This window comes from Numida meleagris, chromosome 2 (genome assembly GCF_002078875.1).
Source record: "Numida meleagris isolate 19003 breed g44 Domestic line chromosome 2, NumMel1.0, whole genome shotgun sequence".
In the NCBI taxonomy this organism is placed as follows: Eukaryota; Metazoa; Chordata; class Aves; order Galliformes; family Numididae; genus Numida; species Numida meleagris.
The window spans coordinates 3400538-3423276 of record NC_034410.1 but is presented as its reverse complement, the minus strand read 5'-3'; the positions used below and the strand labels follow the sequence as shown (position 1 = coordinate 3423276).

The 22739-nt window shown below is 45.2% G+C and overlaps 1 protein-coding gene across 2 annotated transcripts in view; it reads right to left on the bottom strand.

Moving 5' to 3' along the window:
- The window catches only part of CRHR2 (corticotropin releasing hormone receptor 2), a 138069-nt gene that overhangs the window by 83449 nt on the left and 31881 nt on the right, over positions 1-22739 (bottom strand). Inside the window, exons 1-2 of one of the 2 annotated variants that reach the window (XM_021388441.1) lie at positions 12372-12720; positions 12108-12227 (exon numbers count right to left, since the gene is read on the bottom strand). In XM_021388441.1, coding sequence (XP_021244116.1) covers positions 12108-12227; positions 12372-12486 — 235 coding nt within the window. In that variant the 5' untranslated portion in view covers positions 12487-12720. Of the gene's footprint in view, positions 1-12107; positions 12228-12371; positions 12721-22739 lie in introns of those variants that run through there. The other variant, XM_021388439.1, reaches the window with a different exon arrangement.

Here is a 22739-nt window from a genome sequence, read left to right as displayed (position 1 = left end):
AAAGTTGTCAAAGTTACTCCTGAACGCAAGGAGTTGGACAGACAACCAACTTACCAAATGAATTTATTTCCCTGACTTTTAAGAAAATGAATTTTAGTTCAGGTTTACCAGAAGCTAAGTGCACTCATGGTTGATTTCCGTATGGTCCGCAGAGCATCAGTAACTTCCTCATGTGTCTGCCCCATTAAAGGCACCTTCAGCACCTGGTCAAGTTGGGGAATGGGGAGCCAGGAACAGGGCTCTGGTAGCACACCAAGGCAAGGTAGGCAGGAAGCATGCAGGTTACCTAACCAGCTGAAAAAGCGATGAAAAACAGCAATACAAGTTCTCTTGGGGCCCTGTATTTGCAATCAGTTGCTCTACTTCTGCTTGCCCATAGAGTGCTGCTGTAATCACAGCAACCCAGTCATGGGCCTGCAGCTGAAATCTAAGCAGAGAATCAGCAAAATACGGATCTCCAGTACCTTACACACACTCACTGAAAAATCAAACTGCTATTTATCACATTTCTAGTTACAAGAGAGCACTTTACATACACTCATGACAATGTAACTGAAACACACTGCTATGATGCCTGTCCTCTTCTGCCAGACTTGCCTCTCCAGTGCGGCTCATGGATCCTTCTACTCCCTCAGCATTCACTGAATGGATAAAAGAAAGCCCTAAACAGTCCTTGGGAGAGAATAAAATTGCTATTATTGTTGTTGTCAGAATTCATTTTACAGGAGAAAGGAGAGATGAAGGCGTTACAGAAAGATTAGGATAAAAAAGGCAAAGCTAGGCTGAGAATGGGATAGGGATGACCTAACTATAAGAAAAAAAACCTTTGTGAGGGTCTTTCGGAACCCGCAGCAAGTATCTGTATTCAGAGTGTTACAGCTTCTCTCCTCCAGGATGGGAAATGCAGGGCACCATCCTAGATACATTTGGGTCCACCCCATCCTTTTTGAGGGGGCTTTAAAGCAGAGTGCAGATGCAAAAAGATCTTTCTTCTCTCCCTTCCCAAACCAAGACAAATCCAATAAAACACAACCCTTCTTATTTTAGTGCTGCAAAGGTTTCCTTAGTCACAACCAACTTTGGCGCAGTGCTGCAAGCTGACAGGTGGAAATATTAATTTTTTAGGGAGGCCCAATGTGAGGCAGACGTGCTAAATATGAATTATTCACATGCAGAAGACCCCACTAGATGGGGGAAATATGGATCTATGGGATCCTGGCTTTCTTTAGTGCAAAGCATCAGTAATGAACAATGGAAGGTTTTAACTCTACAGAGGTTCCATGAGCTGGCAGCAGTCACCTGGCTCCCTGCAGCCCCACACCACTCAGAGAACAAGTGCACGAGCTCAAAACAGTTGGCCAAATGTATCAAGATCAGTGCAAAAACCAGAGTATTTGAACAGACCCTTCATTGCAAACTCCATCTTAGCTGCTCTAGTTGAAAAGCAGCAATTCAGGTGTAAAGCCTGGAGACCCTGGATGAAGGAATGGCTAATCATCGTGTGCTTTGCGTTACATAGATGGTGATGTTTCAGGTATTAGGGGCATAATTTGCTAACAATTAAATACTCTCAGCAGTGAGAAAAAGAGTCAGTAGGAGTTCACATCTAAGTTCAGTTGAGATGGTCGCAGTGCACTAAAAAAGTGATTTCCTGTTTTGTCTCTCTTGTTTCCATAGCATGTTTTCTGTTTTCCATCTCAATCCCTGCTCCCTGGCTGCCTCAGGAGGATAAGGAGCTGCCCTAATTTATGTGTCACTCTATGGTCAGTGCTTTCCAGCTACGCAGGGTTCTGGAGAGTGCAGGCACATTGGGAAAGATTCTTCCTTCTTCCATTTTCCATTGGCTTCTGCAGGTACATCATCCAGAAAAGGAAAGTCCAAGCAGGCATGCCCCCCTTAGCAAGCAATACAGGCAGGTAACAACAGACAAGGAGAGGACTGACCTACTCCACAGTTCTTTGTCTCACTCTTCACTGATAACTGCTCCTCACACAGCCCTTGGGTGGATGGGTGGGAAGGTGGGGACTGGAGGAGCAATGGCCCTCCCACTGTAACCAAAGACCAAGATGGGTAGAAAGGATGACCCAGGGAACTACCAACCTGTCAGCCTCACCTCTGTGCCAGGGAAGATCATGGAGCAGATCCTCCTGGAAGATGCACTAAGGCACATGGAAGAGAAGGAGGTGATATGGGATAACAAGCATGGCTTCACCAAGGGCAAATCCTGCCTGAGGAACCTAATGGTCTTCTATGACAGTGTAATTGCATCAATGGACCAGGGAAAAAGTCACTGCCGTCATCTACATGGATGTCTTAGTTTCATCTGGGATGGAATTGTTTTCTTCAGGGTGTCTGGTGCAATGCTATGTTTTTCATTCTAGGAGAAGAACAATGCTGCTGACACACTGATGTTTGTAGCTGCTGCCCAGCAGTGCTGTACAGAGCCAAGGCCATTCTCAGCAAAGGGCTCAAGGAGCTGGGAGTGAACAGAATTAGGACATCTGACTTAGACTGGCCAAAGGGATATTCCATACCATATGACACCACACAGAAGTAGTTTTGAAGGTGGGAGTTCATCTCTTTCTCTCTTCCACTGCTCAGAGGCTAGCTGAGCATCAGTCAGGGGGTGGTGAGCAATTGCTTGTGCATCACTTGTTATAGATATACATAAATGTATGTATATATATTTGTCATAATTTTTATCCCTTTCTCTACCTTAGTAAATAATTTTATCTCAACCTACAAGTTCCACCTTTGTTCCCCCCCGCCCCCCCCTTGGAAAGGGGGGGGGNGGGGGGGGGTACTGAGTGAATGACTGCATGGTGCTTAGCCACCTGCCAGGCTGAAACACGACAGCAGACTTCAGTAAGGCCTTTGACACAATCCCCCACAGCAGCCTTCTCTCCAAATTGGAAAGATACGGATTTGATGGATGGACTGTTCAACAGACAAGGAACTGGTTGAAAGACTGTACCCAGAGAGTGGTGGTCAATGGCTCTATGTCCAGAAGGAGATCAGTGACCAGCAGTGTCCCCCAGGGGTCAGTGCTGGGACCGATGCTCTTTAACATCTTCTTCAATAACATCAACAGTGGGGTTGAGTGCACCCTCAGCAAATTTGTGGATATCCCATCCCTGGAGATGCTCAAGGTGAGGCTGGATGGGCTCTGAGCACCTGATGGAGCTGTGGGTGTCCCTGTTCATTGCAGGGGGGTTGGACCAGGTGACCTCTCAAGGTCTCTTCCAATCCAAACATTATATGATTGTCATTTTCCCAGGGAAAACTTTCCATGAGGTCTAGAGAGACTTTTATTTTTAAGAGCAAAAAACTGCCTCACTGTTTTATCATTTGCTTCAATAGATTGCTTCTTATTTTACAGGTCTTTTACGGAGCAGCATCTTGCCCTCTAGTTTGTTTCCAGGCACTGCAGAACTTAGTCAGCATAAAGCAGTCTGAGTTTTATTGATCTTAGGAATCTGTCCCAAGAGATTACTGGTTACAAACTCCATGAGTAACATCTGAGAGGAATTAAACAGCACTGAATAAAAAAGAACATCTACTAAAAATTAATTCCCCTCAGATTTCCATGGGAGACCATCTTTCTCATTGTCTTCCCAAGCTACCAAGAATGGCTACTACAAGCTGACATCAAGTAATAAGCAGCATTGTGGTCCAAAACTGAATGAGAGCTTCTTTTTCACAGGACAGCAGACTGCAAGCAAAGTCTTGCATGACAGTGGCAGCTAAAACTTTGCTGGGACCCAGACACAGCTTAAAGGTACTGTTCTTCCAAGCCACAGAAGCTGAAAAAAGTCACCATTACATGAAGAGCAAAGATACTGAAAAACAAAGGAAATACAAATAGCCATTGAAATCTAGTGGATTTGGCTTTCCTAACCTGCAGAACAGCCTTCCCATTGGCAACAGGCAACTTCAGCAGTCACAAATGGGAATCTATTGCACCACATTTCCTATATCTGTTTGTTACTCTCATTAAGAGGTAGAATCTAGAGCATCTGCCAGGTACCTAAGGGTTCTCAAAGGGAATCCAACAGTCCCTCTCAGGCAGGAGAGATGAAAGGATGCAACAGGAAGCAGCATGGGGTGTGCAACAAGGAAGAATTCCTCTGTCACCCAACTGCAAGTTGCCCACTTCTTTCATGGAGGTGCTCCACCTGAAATGGCAGCACTATGCTTTGCACAGCTCCTCTGACATAATACACACCTGCCTGGGAACTGAGCTTAGCACTTCCCTTCCTTCAGCAGTCATGGTGAAACCAGCACCAGCTGTTTCCTCCAGCCTGCAACCTGCTGCCCAGCAAGCACTCCCCCAGGCCAAGGACAGCCGGGCTCTTCCCGAGCATCCTCCACCTCCTCCTCCACTGTGTCCAGGTCCCCGCTTCCCTTCTGGGAGCCCTCTTTACCACCCAGCAGGATGTGGTGGCTGCTAAGGCAGCACTGTCAGTGATTGCAGCAGGACAATGTCCAGGACCACTGGTCCCACCAGTTCTCACTACTCCATCCATCATTTCACCCCCAGGTGTCTCAGTGCAGATGCCTGTGGACACTTTACCTGCACTTTAAGTGACACCCTGTGGCTGAGAGGAAGAATTACGGGTGACCATTCCCTCAGTGCCATGCCTCCAGTGATAGTCCCTGGAAGCCAATGAGTCACAGTCACAGCCTGGCTACACCTTCTCCAGCAAGCTCTCAGACCTCATCCTCAAACAGCATGGCTAGGTGGAAGAAAGCCATGACTGAGAACAACAAAAAGAAATCCCACATCCACGTGAGAGTCTGGCTTCCTCTCATTTTGACCCTCTGAGATGAGCTCTGTATCCCACTGTAATACATTTGGTTCTTGCCCTTTCCCATGTGCTCATGAGCGGTTCCCTCCTCCATACCTCCCCTGGACCCAGAAGCACACGACTGTGCAAGTATTATCTGATACCCGATTTGTGGTAAGAAACAGAACCTCAGTTCATCTGTTGGCCAGCTGCATGTTGCTGTTTAGACAATAGCTTGCTCAGGCAAGCAGAGAGGTGCACTAGGCAACATCCAAAAACCCAGTGTTTGCTGATCCTCCTGAAGCTGCAGGGCTCGGGCCGTCTCAGAGACCCATCCCACTGCAACAAGCCACTGCTCCAAGCAACCCTAGGAGATGAGCCCGCTGCCCCTAGCTCAAGGCCAGCACCCTGAAGGGCAAAGCACCACCAGCTGCTATGCCAATGCCAACTGCCCTTGTTATAGGATCAGAACAGCAGCAGCAAGTCCTGGCTCTAGGAAATGTGTCAAATCTGCCACACAGATCAAGCCTAAGCTTCAGAGCATCCCAACTAGGCAAAAGAGGATCATAGCAAAGCCAGCTCATAGCTTGCTAGCAAAGAACAAAAATACTAACCATTATTTAATCAGCTGAAGAAAAGGTCCCTCAAACGAGGGAAGCAGCATTAGCAATTTTCTTATTTTACTACATGCAATTAACTTCTGTTCTGCGCTCAATAAATATCACGCACCTCACAGGATGATAGTAGCAGGAAAGATGAGTTATTTTCATTTCTTCTTTTGTTTTCAACACTCTGCTCCCAACTACAAAAGCAGAGAGATCTTTTACTGCAAATTATGCTTCACAATGGAAAGGGAAAAAAAAAACAGAAAAAAGTTGAGGAAAAAAATGTAAAGCCTGCCCCACCTGTGCATGCACTGAAATCAGGAGCTTCCCACTGCTTTATTTGTGGAAGAACCCAACCTAAAGTAGCAAGAGAAAATGAACCAAGATGGTTGAAGTTTTAATCCGGATACAGCTCCGCTGGAGTCAAGCTGACCTCATCAGCCGCAGACTCAGGCTCCTCAGAGAGAAGTTTTATGAGCTTAAAAATATGTTTTATTCCCTCCTCCAGAATTCCAATTCCGGCTTTATTTTTCCTCTGCTGTGTTTTTTTTCCCCCCATTTCTCATCCATCTCCTCCCTTTAACTTTCATGTTCTCTTGACTCCCTAACTGGCAAATACTGTGTTGGTCACCCCAGCATGGCTTCTGCAGAACTGCAGGCTTTCATTTTTTTTTTATTGCCGTTCTGTGGTGAGTCCATAATTAAAACTGGCTACAGAACAGCTTTTCTTAACCCAAATCTCCTCCAGTCGTTGAAGAGTCCAGAGGGGTGAAAGCCTTCCAGACATTAACAAGGTTGCAGAGGAGGGAAAGGGGTGGGAGCAGTTTTAGGGCTTAGTAACACTTTTCTAAGTCTAAAAACACACATGCATTGCCTAGCAAAAGGAGAACGTTTTGTACACGACCTTTAAAACTCATCTCGGCAATGAAATAATAGGTAGAGAGCCCTGTGGTCCAAATGGCAGCCCACCAGCACTGCTCAGCATCTGCTGGCTTCCACTTGGACACTTCCTCTTGCCTCATCCTTCTCCTCAGCCCACCCCTCTGCTGTGTCTGGCTGTGCCTCTAGGAACTGCCACTCATGCTGACAAGGCAGTCTTGGTGGACATTTAATTCCCTTCTCTCCCTAAAGATGAACGGCCACCACAGCAAAAACCATCTTCATCTGTCACAAAGGGACTTGACTTCTAAAAACGCAGCCCTTGGAACACAAACCCCAATAATCACTCAGGAAAAACTAAGCTGTCTATATGCGATCAACAGAATCGCTCAGGATAGTAAAACACACCAGGTAAAACACGAGTGAAAGTGTTAATTGAGCCTCCAGGCCAGCCACTTAGAGAAATGCACATTTCTGTAATTACCAGGACAGTTCTTATCTGTACAGTTTGAACAGGACTCTGAGACTGATGATTTCCAAGCAAGGCTCGTGTTTTATATGCAGGTTAAAAGCACTGCTCCAGAAGAACTCTGAACAATAATTAATCAGAAAGCAAAGCAGCACAGGTTAGGTCTTGGTGAAAGAATGGCTGTGTAACCTCTGAAAATTAGCTTTTTTAAAAATAACCTGATCTCTTTAACCCCTTTTAAAAGAGGAACATAGGGGAAAAAAAAAAGCTATAATTCACTCCTTCACCCTTCCCTCATCACAGAGATTATAAGCAATGAGGCAACAAAGAGCTGCAGGGGGTTTTCTTCTAGTGTGAAGCCAGTCATGCCAACAGATGCAGCTGTGATACCTGTGCCAGTGGGTCTCTCTCTCCCATGTCTGGGCACACAAACAGCAGCCCAGCTGCTAAGTCACCAGCCCTCTCCAAACGGCATCCAGTTGTAGGCCCAGCAAGGAAAAGGTGGTGAGCACATCCCTGGAACAGCCAATGAGGGATCAAAGCCCCATTAGGTGCTTGTGTGCCTATTTTTGGCAGCAAAGCATCTGGAGAAAATGAGGAGGACGCTTTTTGCAATACCCCAAACACTCATGTGAAGTGCCTATCCCAAAGAGCTTTCCTGTACTGAGAGGGAGATGGGATTTACAGAGAGCGTGGTAGAGACCTTTTGTCCCCACTGACCACAGAAGTAGCGTGACCTCCTAAGACTAGTTCCCAGGTTGGGTTTATTTCAGCTCAACAGACACCCAGGGATGAATTTGGTTGCCCAAATGTATGATTTTCCTTAGATGATGCCTCTGTAGCCTAGAAGATGAAACACAAACCTACAAGAGGCTCAGGAGCCAGACACCAGGCAAGATATCCTGGACATACCACGTGGCACTAGCACCTCTGCATGGGCTACTGGGGTGGTCTGGCCTGTTAAATTAAGCTGAGTGACTCCCCAGGCTTCATCACCTTTAGTGAACAGAGCTCTGCTGACTTAGACTTCAGAGACTTCAATGTGGATACCTACCTACAAACACATAGATTTATAACTGTCATGTGATGGAAAGTGCAGCAATGACAGCAGAGCAGCAAGGTCCCAAGTTGCTGCAAGTGAGGATTTCCTTATTAGCAACAGGCACAGAAGAAAAAGCTGCTTACCTTTAGAAGACCTCACATACACAAGGATCTCCAGCAAGATTCCTTTGCCTCCACTGCCAACCCTTAAATGAGGTCTGGGAAGGGGTGGATCCTGGCTCCACCCCTTCTGGTCATTCAGGTGCATCGCTTGCAGCTGAGCTCCCCTGGGTGGCCCTGCCTTCCTACCAGGTGTTCAATTATTGCTTCAAGCCCTGACTTAGCATTTCTGCTACACTACCATAATGTGCAGGCCAGAGGCTTGCAATGCTTCCATCTCTGGCTTGCGACCACCACCAGACAGGCTGAGCTGGCCCAGGGAGCTGTCTCACCACAAAGCCCCTTCTGCTGCAGTGGCTGCTGTAGCCAATCTCAAACCAGCCACTCATGGCTACCAGAGCCATCTCTTGCTATCTGATGAACACTGATCCTGGAATTCCCCATTACAAATGGCAATTTGCAGTGAAAGGAAAGAGCTGAAGTAGATGTACTTTACCCTGTGACATGCTCCAAACACTTACATGTACAACCACCTCTTCTGCGAGCCGTGAACAAAGTCTTATTCTGCCCATCTGCTGAATTAATCGAGCTCGAGGATACCCTAATAAGTGAATTAATCTGTTTTCTAAAAGAGGAATAAAAGCTTCACGCTGTCAAAGCATAAACACATGTAGAGGGCAGCAACGATACCGTCATCCTTAGCTAAATATAAATCCTGAACAGAGACAAGTGCACAGCCACACACTGCACCAACACCGACATCTTCCCCTTGGTTTTCACTTTTTCCCTCTAGGTTTAACGCAGCAGCTTTGCTGCCAAAAAGTAAAGCTCTAAGTGGATAGTATCATTTTCAGGTGGCTGGCCAAAGAACATCCTGCCTGTATTCACCTATCATGCTACAGAGAAACCAGACCTCGAATTGTCAGCATGACTACGTTTCTCAAATAAGGAAGGGAAAAAAAAAAACCCAAAAAGTAATAAAGTGTCAGAGATGAAAAATACTCCCAGACTGACAGACTTTGTTTTATGAATCCAGCTGAAACTTATCTGAGTCACTCAGCAGTTCCCAGGGGACGCGCAGAAACACAGGCACACAAGCACATCACCGCGGGAATTATTTGCAGTTAGAAAGGAAATATCTTATGAAAAATAAGGTTCATAAGGTTTATTTATGAAAAACTAGGCAAGCAGGATATGTTTTCTTAATGCACTGTTTCTTACGTTTTCTTGACTCCAACATCCTTCTGTTAAATGGTGCTGGTATGCTGCAGGGTGTTGGGGTGCTCCATCCGCATCTGGAGACTCACGGTTGCTGAGTGAGAGTGATGGTCAGAGCATAACAGTTGTGAAAACACAACTAGAACCGTGTTACAGCTCCTGAAAGGCATCAGCTCTCAAATACAGTACCATAAATAGCTGAATTGCAAACCAGAACTGGATAAGCCCTTAGAAGAAAAAAAGCATTTCACGTGAAGTTTTCTATACGTGCCTGAATTGTCTCTCAAAGACAACTCGGTGCAATGTTACACGCAATCAAATCTCCCTTTGCCCTTTCAAAATGTAAAACAAAACGGGACAGAACTACACTCCCTGTCCAAGGCAGAAATCTCACACCGCTCCCAGCCATCTCCTGACCAAGTCTTGACTTTGCAGCTGGGTTATGCACCTCTGAAATCTGCATGCTTCGTTTCCCTTTGTTTGTTTTAATCAGTTCTCTGTGTCTATTTTCTTACCAGCACAAGGGGCACAGTTTAGGTTTTAAGCACCTTGAGTCCTTCCACAAATGGACAGCTAGTCATCCTAAAATGATGAAACCATGCAAATAAAAGCAGTCAGATCATAGAATCATAGACTCACCAAGGTCAGAAAAGACCTTCAAGATCATCCAGTCCAACCATCTACCTACCACCGGTATTTCCCACTAAACCGTGCCCCTCGGTACAACATCTAAACTTGAATTCTTGGCCTCCCCAGATTATGGACATGTTCTGCATGTAGTAATTGTCAAGTCCTTCAAACCACAAAAGAGATCGCACCTCTCTGCTCAGATCTGAACTTGCTGCCCTACCGCTTTTCCAAGCTTTAACCAAGTACCCTTTATCCGCCAGTGAGCTACTGGTTGTACAAGCTGACTCAAATCTCGGGGTAGTCCTCCTGTTCCCATTTTGTGACACAGCTTGGAAGAGCTACCCAAATGGAAGAGTCTAAGACCACTTGCAAGCTGGAGTGTAGTTTAGTTCTCTATTGCAAGCTACACACACTGCTGCATCCGGGCACCAGTACAGCACGCACGATGAGCCCAACCTGCAGACATGCATTTTCTCAAAACGAATACTCACATTTTATACTGAAAGAGAAAAATGTCCATTTTCCCACGCTATGACCAAGAAATTGTTTCTGCAATTCCGAAGAAGAAAAACCCCAACCAACCAACCACAAAAAAAAAACCCACCCAACCTCATCAGTATTACTTTAATTTAAATTAACATGCCACTGCCTTGAGAACAATGTATTTAAGAAGATTTATGCCACTGTAACACAAGAATCACTGGAAAGGAGAGATCAGAGAAGAACTTTACATCAGCCCAGGGATGAACTACTGGAAGCATTAACAGAGTTCATCAGAATACACTGGGGTATTTAAGATTGTTTTATTCCGTGCATAGGAAAAGCATTTAAATTCTCTCCAGTGTGCTCATGACATAAATAACGAATCATCTATAATGCATTTTTTCCCCCCCTTCATTCTTTCTTTTTGGAGGAACAAAAATAATCCGGTGGAAATACTGACATCCTGCAGCAAAGAAATGGAAACAGAATGAAAATACTCATACTTCTTCCGTGTACCTTTTTCTGGTTGTTCTTTCAGGGTACATTCTGATACGCTTGTTCTTGTTTGAACTGTCCTTAATTCTCAGAATGGTTGTGGGTTGGTTTTTTTTTGTCTCAGCTGAGACTGGAAAGGTAGTGGGCTATTTACCATAACCACAGACAGCATAACCCAGCCTATTCCCACCTGTCTTACTGCAAAGCACACGGGTCAGAGAATGCAGAATTTGAGGGCGATCCTGCAGTGATTAATCTCTTACTTTGCTTAAAGGCAAGGATGGCTGGTCCCTAAGAACAAACCTGGAAAGACACTTTCTTTTGCACAGCACAGGCACAGAACTTTTGTCTAGTTGTCTGACCTGGGGAAAGGGGAAATTGACTTTCAGCAAGTTAAAAAATGACGTCTAAGCTGAGAGGGCCATGCTTTTACTGCTAGCGCCATGAAAGCAACACCACCTGAAAACGAGATTAACACCTGAACAACAGTTAGGAATGGAGAACAGAATGAAATGCTCCCAGCCAAAGGCGCCCTAAGTAGCAGGAAAAAGAAGTGACAAACGAGTAGGACAGACGTATTTGAAAGCAGTGCATGGAAACCTCTTAATGAAAGGTCCAAACAATATTGATAGATAAGGAAAAGGAAATGAGTGCCTGGGTCCGACAGCCTGGATAATGCATTCTGAGTGAGTCACAGCGATTGTTTGCCCCTAAGACTAAAGCATCAGTTCCAAGGAGCCCCCATATTCCCATGCTCTGACTTCCATCTGCCTCCTGATACCCTCTCCCCTTTCTCTTGCAGTAATGATGCAGCCACCCCGGTCTTATAAAGAGAACACGAAGTTACTGAACAGATCCCAGCCCTGAGCCTTCTGCTCATCATTACCTCCCAGCCCAGCTTGTCCCCATTCACAAACACAGTCTCTCCAAGGGGAAGCCCGTTCAGAATACAGTGAAGTGTTCGGTCTTAACGCTTTGCAAGCCAGAGGATCTTAAATAATCCAAACAGCTGAAGCACTGCAACATTAAAACACGCACACAGCCACACATATCTGCATATAAACACACTGAGAGTCAGCCAGCACAATACATCCTCCTTGGATGGATGGGAGCATTTTTGCCCAATCTGCCTCAAACACGATGAACAAAAAAAAGAATCCGTGTCCAAAAGTCAGCGCTTCTGAGAAATGCGCATCATTCCAGGCAGGAATTTTGAGTATACAGGCTGGAATGTGGAGGAAATGTTAATTCTCAGGGAAACGCTCCCTTCTTTTTTCTTTTTTTTTTTTCTTACTTTCATGGGAGAAATAATAATTTGGATCTCCCCAGGTGCTTCCTCTGCATCAGATCTGCGGGAGAAGGAAAGGAGTTCGCACTTACTTGTGGTGTTGTATTTGATCCCATTGAAGAACTCCGGGCAGGGTCTCTCCACCAGTTTCCCCGCCGAGGCTCTGGGCCAGCAGGTCCCGATCTGATCCGTGGTGGCATTACAGTACAGACCTTCAGAGCGAGAAAAAGAGAGAGAGAGGGAGAAAGGAGCAGCTGAGAAAACACACGAAAGCAACACACTTTGCATCACAAAGCAAACCCAACCTTAGCCCCCGTAAAGCTTTTCGGAGCCCTGTGCTAAGTAACGTCTCCTACCATGAAAGCCCAGGAAAGAGATTGAGAAACTCTCTAAAACGGTCTCTTGTAAATCCAGGAGGCTGCAGTTGACATCAAATTCTTCTAAGATGAACTGAGAGATGGTCACATCCATGATTCCCCCCTGGGGCTGCAGGGCTGGGTCAGGCTCCTTTCCCCCTTTTTCTGCTCTTTTTTGTTGTTGTTGTTGTTGTTCCCTCTCCTTTCTTCCTTTCCGGACACGCCAAGCTGCGGTGTGCGAGCCTCACCCACCCAGCGTGCGGGCAACTTGGCCGAGAGTCTGCGTCTGAACTGTGCGGCTCCAGGAGCTCCGAGCTCTCCTCGCCTTTAAACCAGCAGCTCGGGAACCAATGGGATGACGCTGAGCCCGGAGTGAGGGGTTTGCGTCTCTCAGCCGGATTCCCTGGTCTCGCAGCTCCCCGGTGCCGCCGCGCATCGCCGGGTTGCCGTAATGCCCCGCTCCCTCCCTCCCTCCCCTCGCACACGCACACCGGTTTATTGGGAGCTTCGGGGATGGACGCTGCTGCTGCTGCAAAAAAAAAAACAAAAAAAAAAAAAACACTCGCTGCAAATCAGAGCCAGGGAGAAAAGGAAAAGCCAGCGCATCAATAAAACTCCTGCGGTTTTTTTTTTTTTTTTTTTTTTTTTTAATGGGGAAGGCGAGGCCATCAGCGCCTTTGGTGTGCGGAACTGAGCAGAGATGCTTGGACAGGGAGAGGGGAGAAGGGACCCGGTCCAGCGGATGGGATCCTGGGCATGCCAGGAGCAAGAGGCAGAAACAACAAAATGGGGTGGTTTGATGGAAGGGAGGAATCAGAACAAAGGGAGCTGGAGTAACAACCCAGAGCTCCTGGCGAGGGAAAAGCAGGGCAGGTGGCACCAGGGGGGGGCAGTGGGACAGGGAGAGGCACTGGGAGCGGGGCAGAGCTCTAGGATGAAGAACGGACCTTTAAAGGACCTGAGGGAGCTGGGGTTGTTCAGTCTGGAGAAAAGGAGGCTCAGGGGAGAGCTCATCGTTCTCTCATTCCCTGAGAGGAGGTTGTGGCGAGGTGGGGCTCAGCCTCTGCTCCCAGCTAACAGTGATAGGATGAGAGGTGATGACCTCAAGTTGTGCCAAGGGATGGATATTAGGAAAAGCTTCCCATCAGAAAGAGTGCTGCTGCACTGGCACAGGCTGCCCAGGGAGGTGGTGGGGTCATGGTCCCTGGAGGTGTTCCAGAACTGTGGGGATGTGGCACTGAGGGACGTGGTCAGTGGGCATGGTGGGGTGGGTTGGGGTTGGACTTGGGGGTCTGAGAGGTCCTTTCCAACCTTAGTGAATCTGTGATTCTATCTTTCTATGATCAAGGGGACAAGGAAGAAAAGAAAGAACGCTGGTTTCCACTGGCTGGAGAGAGCAAGCGGTTTGGAAAGGATGAGTGCTCGGACTGAGCCAGGAAGCAGGGGGAAGAGATCTGGGCAAGGAAACCACGGTGTGGGCAGGGAGGGATGCCAAGGGCTTGAGAAGCTGAGGGCATTGTGGAGAGGGATGAGAAGGGTCTGGGGAAGGGAGGAGTGAGGGGACGCTCACAGGTTTGGATGGAGACGCTCAGAAAGTTGGTCATTTTGGGGAAATGAGAGCTCAGTGGGAACTGGGTGACATTCTGCAGCCTGGGACATGGTAGGGAGCAGTTCAGACCTAGCCAGGCTTTTCTGGCTTGTGACACTAGGATATGAGGAAATCTTTAAGAAAAAAGGCATGAATTTGCTGAGGAGGATCATCTGGGACCATGGACTCAGAAGGATCTCAGGAAGCAAACAGAAATCTGACTTTTAATGGAGTAAACCAAAATAAGTACATGCACTAGTAGCAGAAATTAACGCAGAAACCAAAGAGGAGGACAACAAAGAAATTATGACAGAAAAAAAAGGGATCCAGCAATGGACTTCTGTTTACAGTCTGTGCTCACAGCTTTAGATCAGACACGGTGCTTATACTGATTCCTGAGCAATGGTATAGAACCCCTGGTAACATCTATCTCCACCCTGCAACGGCCTGGATTTTCCTGGTACTCATATTTAAGATGGAAAGGCTTCGTTCTTCACTCTTCAAGGATGGAAAGAGGAATGTTATCCAAAGAAAGGAAAAAAGTACACTTGGGCTAGAAAGACAAATAAATTGCCAGCACGCACTGATGAGAGAACTAGCCAGAAAACTATCCTGCCATCTGGGAAACTGGAGATTTTTGAACATTTTCATAGATGGCAATGCAAGATGGGGGAGAGAGTTTTGGAATGAGTATTTTTGTTTTAAATATGCAAAAACAACAAATGCCCTCACTACCCAGGCAGCGCGATGCTCTGAGGCAAGCGAACACGGCTCTGTCCACGATCTCCTTCCCAAAAGAACGTTCCTAAAACTGCAGTCCTTCTCGAGAAATCTGCTTTTCGACGCATTGACCTTTGTCAACGCTTCCAGATCTCCTCGTCCCACACATCTCTAGCCCTAAAAAGCAGGAGAGAAAATGAATTCGGTATCGTTCACACATCACGACCACCACCAACGTACTGGTTGTCTTAAAGCAGGGCTTGAGGAGAAAACCTTATTTCGGGAACTCTGGAGTGAGAGGTGCTCCAAACCTCCAAGCAACTCGCAGAAATCTGTCCCTCAAAGACCTTTTCCTTTTCCTGCTGCCTCTGTGGAGGGCAGAGTCACAGAGCCTGGGCAATAGCCTCCATCCCTCACCTGCTGCCTGCACCGCCTGTTTTCTCACTGTTTGCACAGCACCTTCCGCACCGGCATCAATATCTTGGCTGAAGGATTTGAGCAGAAGAGTTTGATGAGCTTTTGGAGGAGTTTATCGTTTTCTGAATTACCAAAAGAATGACAGTTTCAAAAGCTGAACTACTTATGCATTTCGTAAATGCTTCGCTTTTCTAAATGCCGTCCTGCATTTTCCAGCAGAAATACTTGAAGATTCTTCAAGTGGTTCCAATATTACAAAGACAAAGACTGAGCTGGCTTTAATTTCAAAACCATTCTTTATTGCACTTCACGCCCCTCCAAAAAGCCACTGAATTAAACTAAATATTTTTTCCACAGTGAAGGAAATGGTTTCTTCATTTATGTGAGAAGAGCTTAAGAATCAATCCAAAATGATTCTCCCTTCCATCTTTTCAATTCAGCTACCCGTAGAAAATCAGAAACAGGACATCAGGTAGCACTACTGTATTACATAGACTGAACAACAACAAAAGCCCTCAAAAATAAAGATAGGTGTGACGAAGAAAATTGTCTTGGAGTAAATCTGGGTGGGGAAAATAACTTGTTGCTCCTCGGTCCACAAATTAGCACCTTTGTTTAATGATCTCTTTGCATTTCTACCACAGCCTCTTCAGGAAAAGCTCCTTTTGCAAACTTTCCTCGTGTACAATTAAGTACCAAGCCACAGTTTCCCTTTGGCTGGATCCAGTCAAATCCTGACCGTGTCCATTGGACTCATTCAATATGAAAACGTTGCTCTGTACAAAAGCAGCAAATCCAATGAAACAGAAGATGACAGAAATATCTGTTTCTGAGCTGCTGATGCTGATTCTCTGCTGACGCAGTGCCCCTCCGTGATGCATTACGCATAAAAAGCTGCTAGAACTTGCTAGGCAGCAGGTAACAGCGATCTCTGCTATGAAGTACTGAGCAACCAAATGAAGCTAAGTGCACTTGGCAGGCAGAAGGACTTGGTCAGCTTGAAAGTGAACTCATTCCTACGTGATGGTGTTCACCGGTTTCTTTTTGTGACTGCGCAAGACAGAGGCACAGCCAATCTACGTCAGAACACCCAAACAGGTCAAGATGATGGAAGTGCGGGCAGACAAAGAAATGGATATAGCTACACACAGATCAGTCTGCCTCCTGTCCAGAAGAGACTGAAAAGCGACCTATGGCACTGCTGGAAAAGAATAAGCCCTGCCCAAGAGTGAGACCTACACCGGCAACAGAAATCTTTGTATGCCGGCTCTTGCACTCCTTCACACAGTCAAATCCCTCAGTCCCCACCCAATCCACACGTGGTAAAGAGTCTTTTAGCTTGCCCTACCAGCAGTGACCAACGAGGTTGACATCGTGCCATTTAACCAGCAGCACCAAAACTAAACCAGGCAGGCACTGCACGTTAGTGTGGGCTGGGGGTACCTCCAGCTGACCGCTTCTCCATCACTTCTGCCAGCTGGACCTCTGATGCTCAACCTCCACAATATCGATGCTAGATGTTTCAATACCCAAGGGAGATTGAAAAGGAATTCCCTACAATGACTGCTGTATCACCCGTTTCCCCACCCACTGATGTGATGAGCTCCTTCCCATCTCTGAAAGCTTTCCAGGCACAGCAGTCTCTTCCACTGTGCAGTGCAAAGCTTGGCACAAGAAATTCACTCTGTCCACCAAGCCACCTCGTTACACCACCGCTCTTCCTGACTTAGTTCAATCCACTTCCACGTGAAACGCCACGAACGCCTTTATGACAGTTATCTCATTCTCAGTGATAAGACTCAGGAGAATCTCAAAGGTTTCCCTACGGTGGTTTTGATGAAAAAACAGCAGGCAGAGAGAAAGATGAAAGAGAAGAATGAGGAGGAGGAAGAAATACATTTCTTATTTGTGGAAATGAACTGTTTAAATCCCTAGAGGCGAACTGAGAGGCAGAACTACAGCTGACAGCAGAAATGCAGGATCATCAACTAATTCCTCACAACTCGGATGTTGTAATTGGGAGTTTAGTGCTTACCTTTGCATTTGCCTATCTCTGTGTGATTTTTTATACAAGGCAGAAGGGTTTCAAATGGCACAAGAAGTCTTTTCTCACCTCTTCTGTTTGAAAAATACCCCGACAATCCTTAATTACGCCATGACACTTCAGCATCTGATCTTAAAATTAGTGGGACTATTCAGTTGGGTAAGCAATACGAGACCACACACTTTAAGGAAGTTATTAATTTACCAGAGGGGCTTCTGGACCATAAACTTTCTCACCATGCACTGCAAAATGGATCCAGCTGCACTTTCAAACGCAGCAGCAACGTGGCCATAACCTGGCGAAGTATTACGCTTTTTTTCTTGTTTCAGGCATGCCAGCAATGGCAATTTTTGGAGTGGGAATGGGTCACATATCACGTGGAGCCGGGCCCTTCAAGCAGCAGTAGAGATGGACAGCAACTTAAAGATCTTTGCAGACAGGATGCTTCTAGAAAGATCCTAGGAACGCCAGATATGGCTTCTCTGCCACTCCGCGATATGGCTCCTCACCGTGAACTGTATGCTGCTAGAGGACAGACCCTTAAAGAAACCACTCCTCCTCCAGAGTACAGCTCTTCTAATCAAACCTGGTCCTTGCCGCATGTACTTGAGATGTACACAAAGTGAGCACAGCTGCGAGCTATTGTATGCGGAGGGGAGGATCAGGCGCACAAATGAAAACCTTCATTTCGGTTGATGGACTCATTTGTTAGAAACAGGAGACTTTCTTTTTTTGCTGGAAATACGATGGTAGTGATGAAAGACAAAATTAAAAAGTGCAGGTTCGTGGTGATGAATCTCTCCAGCTTCATAGAAGTTGGAAAATATTTACTGTGGGTGTAAAAAGATTCTAACAGCGTAAATAATAAATGACTTCCAGATACACATTAATATATTTCTTCCAGCACATTAATACACTTGTCATTCTCTACAGCTACAAAACCTGTACAAGTGAATCATGTTATGAGACAAATGATGAGACATTGCAGGGAGATTATAAGAACACACAAAAGAACCAACCTTGACACGCTCAAATTGTGCCAGTGTTCTTTCTTTTTAAGTGAGCTGCTTCAGGTGAATGTGCAAAACACCACACATCACATGAGAGCACAGAAACGTTCATGTCACAATAACTGTGATTTTATGCAAGGTCAAATTCAAGGTTGGTGTTTCACAGATGAGAACACAAAGAACCCATTTTCTATCCGAGGGCTGCTCCAAAAGTAATGCCTCCTATTTTATTATGTTGGCCCATGATGTCAGAGGTGGACGTTGGTGGGATGACAGTACAGGCTGAACCTTCCCACCAATATTCCATTACAACATTGTGTTGCTGTGAGACAGGTGGCAGCAGAGGGGCAGGCTGACTGAATGGTGTCTGACATGGAAGTGTGTATGAAGCAAAGGGGTGGAACTGAATTCCTCCATGCGGAAAAAATGGCACCCACTGACATTCACTGATGCTTGCTGAATGTTTATGGAGACTGAACAGTGGATGTGAGCACAGTGAGGCAGTGGGTGGTGCATTTCAGCAGTGATGCCATCACAGCAGCTGTTGAAACAGTGGGTCACCTCTGCTTTGTCTCTGTTGTAGTTTCCACGGAAATAAGTAGGAGGCATTACTTTCAGAGCAGCCTACGCTTGTGTGTGTGCATGGATTACAAAGGCCTGGTCCTCTGTTTACGGTGTAAATATGTAAAATAATAAAAAAAATGGGGTTAGGTCATACCTGCACAAATGATGACAACAGTGTGTCTTACTAGTTCCACTTTCTTTCAGTCAAGCATAATGGAACCACTGCCAAGTAAGTATAAAACAAGGGGTCTTGCCCTGCACTTTTCTTTTCAGTACATTAGGCAATGAAATTTCTTGTGGCGTAATTCAGGCTGTGCCAGTCAAGCTTTTGCTGTCGCTGCCTCCACTCTGTTTCACTGTGACGTTTTTCAGTGCATGCTAGGAAGACCTAAGGACTCATCTCCTAAGTCTCAAGTTGAAAGGAAGAACAGAAAGAAAAGGTGGAGAGTAATAAAATTCTCAGAATTCAATCCCCCATTTCCTCTGAAAACATACGGACACTATGCATGATAACTGACTGTGAAACACTCTGTTCCCTTAAGTGCCCAGAAGTACCTTACTGCTGTCCAAGTCAGCAAGGAACAACAACAGCAAATTTGCTTTTAGGCCATTAGTCTCCTGGTATGCACCTCTACTTGGGTTACTCGATATGAGACTGAACAAAAATTGGACCTTACACAAAAGGGAGGATGCCCACCATCAGCACATCCCTAGGGAGACTCGCTGTTATCGTTTTGGCTTTAACGTACGTAAAGAGTTTGGGGTGCTGTGCTACCTAACTTGAACCCTTCATAAATGTGGAAAACATCTAAAAACACAAAGAGCAGCAGAAGTAGCCTTGAGAGCAAATGAAGCTTTCCTGCCAGTGTTTTGTCCTCATTGAACTGTCAAGCCCACAGCATCCTCTCAGAGATAGTGTCCTCTTTACTGCACACGGAATCTGGAGCTCGGCCCCTCTATCAGTTTTGGTTGGAATTAGCCAGTGTGTTCATGAGGAGAATGATGAAGAGCAAACCAAAAATGTCTCTTCTCGAGGAAGCCGTGTTTAAAAACAGGCTGTAAAGCATCAGCCAAGCTGCCAGGCAGGATTTGGCCTGAAAGCCACAAGAAGAGTCTCATCTGACCTACTAAAAATAATAGGCTGTGGAAAGGAGAAGAAAATTAATCTTTGTTTTAGGAATAAAGAAATCAAAAACCTGGATTAGGTTATTGAGGTTGCTAAGAGCTTTCTACATATATTGACTAATACATCTTGCACATGTGGAAAGAATCTTATAGTCCCCAGTGAGACTTTCCAGTTGACCAGAAACCTGTGTTGGCTCCTTTTGTCTTCCCCGAAGTCTGAAACTAAATCTAATTTTCAATTGCTTCTGCTGGAAAGCAAAAAAAGCAGTGGGTGATCTGCACGCAGCCTTGGAAGTTCATTGTGCTTCTGTCTTCTGCACAGAGCTAGTGGGATTTAATAGCTTCACACAGGCTGAATGGCATTTGAAGACTTTATAACTGCTAAACATATATTTCAGAAGCACTAGGAATAGAAATTCCCAATTATTCCCCTGCTAGTATTCAGATATCCTAAAAAACATTAGGACCTTCCTCCAATGGTCTCGCTATGAACACACAAGGAGAGAGAGTCTCCACCCCCTCAAACACTATAAATATGGAAAAGAAAGGAGGAAAATCAAACAGAACAGCACAATGCAGTAGTTTGTCCAAAGTCACACAGAGGTCAGCAGGAAAGGAAGGGAAAAACTCTGGAATGGTTTCATGTCACATCTCTTTGGGTTTCTCCAGCGCAGGTATCTCCAGAGGAGCCAATTAGCCTGGGTTTTCTTTGCAGCCAGTGGAAAGACATAGAAATTTTTTGTAATGAAAATCATCTGATCTATTGTAGTCAGCTACTTTAGGATGAGATTGATTTTGCCCTCAGCTCCATCCCATACCCTGAGATTTTCGCTGCCTGAAAGGGAATATCTAGCAACTAGGGCTGATGTAAACACCTACATTGAGCCCAGTGAGTCCTACTCCAAATGCCTGGAACACAGGCCAAAATGCTGCCAAGCCAATTCCCAATGCCTATGGCACCTAGCTTCATTGAATTTGGGCTTATTATTTAATGGGAGATCAAACCAAAACAATTTGAACGAAATACATCAAGAATAAAGATGAGGAAAAAATGTCCTGCTATGACAGGAGTGTCACAATGTCAGCAACATATATGTATGTCTTACAGATGCCATTGTCTCGAATTGAATATCATTATGTATAAAAAGAAATTAACACAACACAAGCGCTGTAAAATAATTTGTATCAAGCTGATTACTGTAAGAGTTTGAGGACAGCCAGCAAGCAGCAGAGAAAATGCCTGGGAATTAAGCAGAAGAAATGATGAGTGGTCACGTCCACTTCAGAAAGTGAGACGGTAGTTCTCAAAAGCATCATCCTGTAACAGATAGCTAGGAAGGATCCAGTCACACCAAACAGAAGGTGGAATGATGAGGCATGAAAAGTGGATTATGGTAATAGCATTAGGGTCATGGTAACTGAGGAGAAGGAACCTCACGGCTGCCTCATCTGTGATTTGAGAAGCACTCCTGAACTGCTACTGTGTGAGACTGCAGCCCCAAAAGAACAGAATGGATCAAAGAACGTTTCTGGTGTCTGTAGCATTAGTTTGTGCCTGTGTCTGCAATCTGCAGCTCTTGCTGGCTATGTCATTTTGGATACCTTCTGGGATAACAAATCCATCTACTTCACTTCAGATCTTTCACCTGTGTGGGCTTGCCATCCTTTAATCTTCACATGAACACAGCTAGTAATTTTGATTCTGTAGCACAGCATAACTCAGGCCTTGCATAGGTATGGGCTGGATATCTGAGAAGTCCATGACAGCAAAAGGATTCATCTCACTTAGTTTCAGCCATCTGAAATTTGGGTGTCTAGACGAGGCAGTGTATCTTGGCTCCTCAACAGAGAGTTGGCTGCTTTCAGAGAATGATGTTTCATTTGATTTTGAGACTAATACTTTCTTCAAATTCATAATTCTTAGATGTCCTGCTTAGTAGTAATTCAGCCCAAGAAATGGTTAGATAAATGTGTATTTCATACAGAGCTCTTCCATTCCAATATATCATGTACCTGATACAGATATTGGAGCTGTAGATATATATTTTAAGCATAACTTGAAGAGGACAAATCACACAGTGCAGTACAGAGTATGTCAAAGCAGAAACAAAAATGACTACATTATCCTTACCAGATAAACTATATTGACTATTTCTCATAGAGATGGTTTAATGGTGAGGGATTCCAGTGAAGGCAGAGAGACACCCCAAGTCATCGAGCCCTGTGTACTCTGAACTGTGATCTGGAACTCTACTGCACACACACACATTCATGCCCACATACAACAGATTCTGGGAAAAAAAAGCAGTTGGTGTGATCACACTCAGTAGTTGCATACTATGGAACTGAAACAAAATGCTTTAAGACCATTCAGGGCACGTAGATTAAAACTCTGCGTAATAAAAATGCCCAGCTCACATTATGGTGGCACGTTTTGAAATACTAAAGGATAACTATTATGTTTACCACTACTTTTGGTTTCTTTTCCACATGTCCATCATGAGGGGACATCTTCAGTAAAGGCTGCTTCCCTGTTCAAAGTCTATTTCATCGATGGGCTCTTTGGTGCTTAAACATTGCTTAACTTGAAGCACACACGTAACTGTCGTTGACTTCAGGAATTAAGGAGGCATTTGAGTGACTCATAAAATGGACTTAATTTGTTGATCTAGGGCTTAAATGCTGCTTTAATTGAAATGCACATAGAAATTTTCTATTAGGTTTTATTTGTCTTGTATAAAGCTTATAGAAGTTTTCTATTCTAAAACATGAGTTTGGAGCCACTCGTAAACCAACTGCATTCGTTTTGTGGGTCAGAACTTACGTAGAAAGAAATAGCCTTAGAATAGAGTTTAAAGCCAAATAAATAATGTTCTTCTTAAGTGTTTAGACAGAGAGAG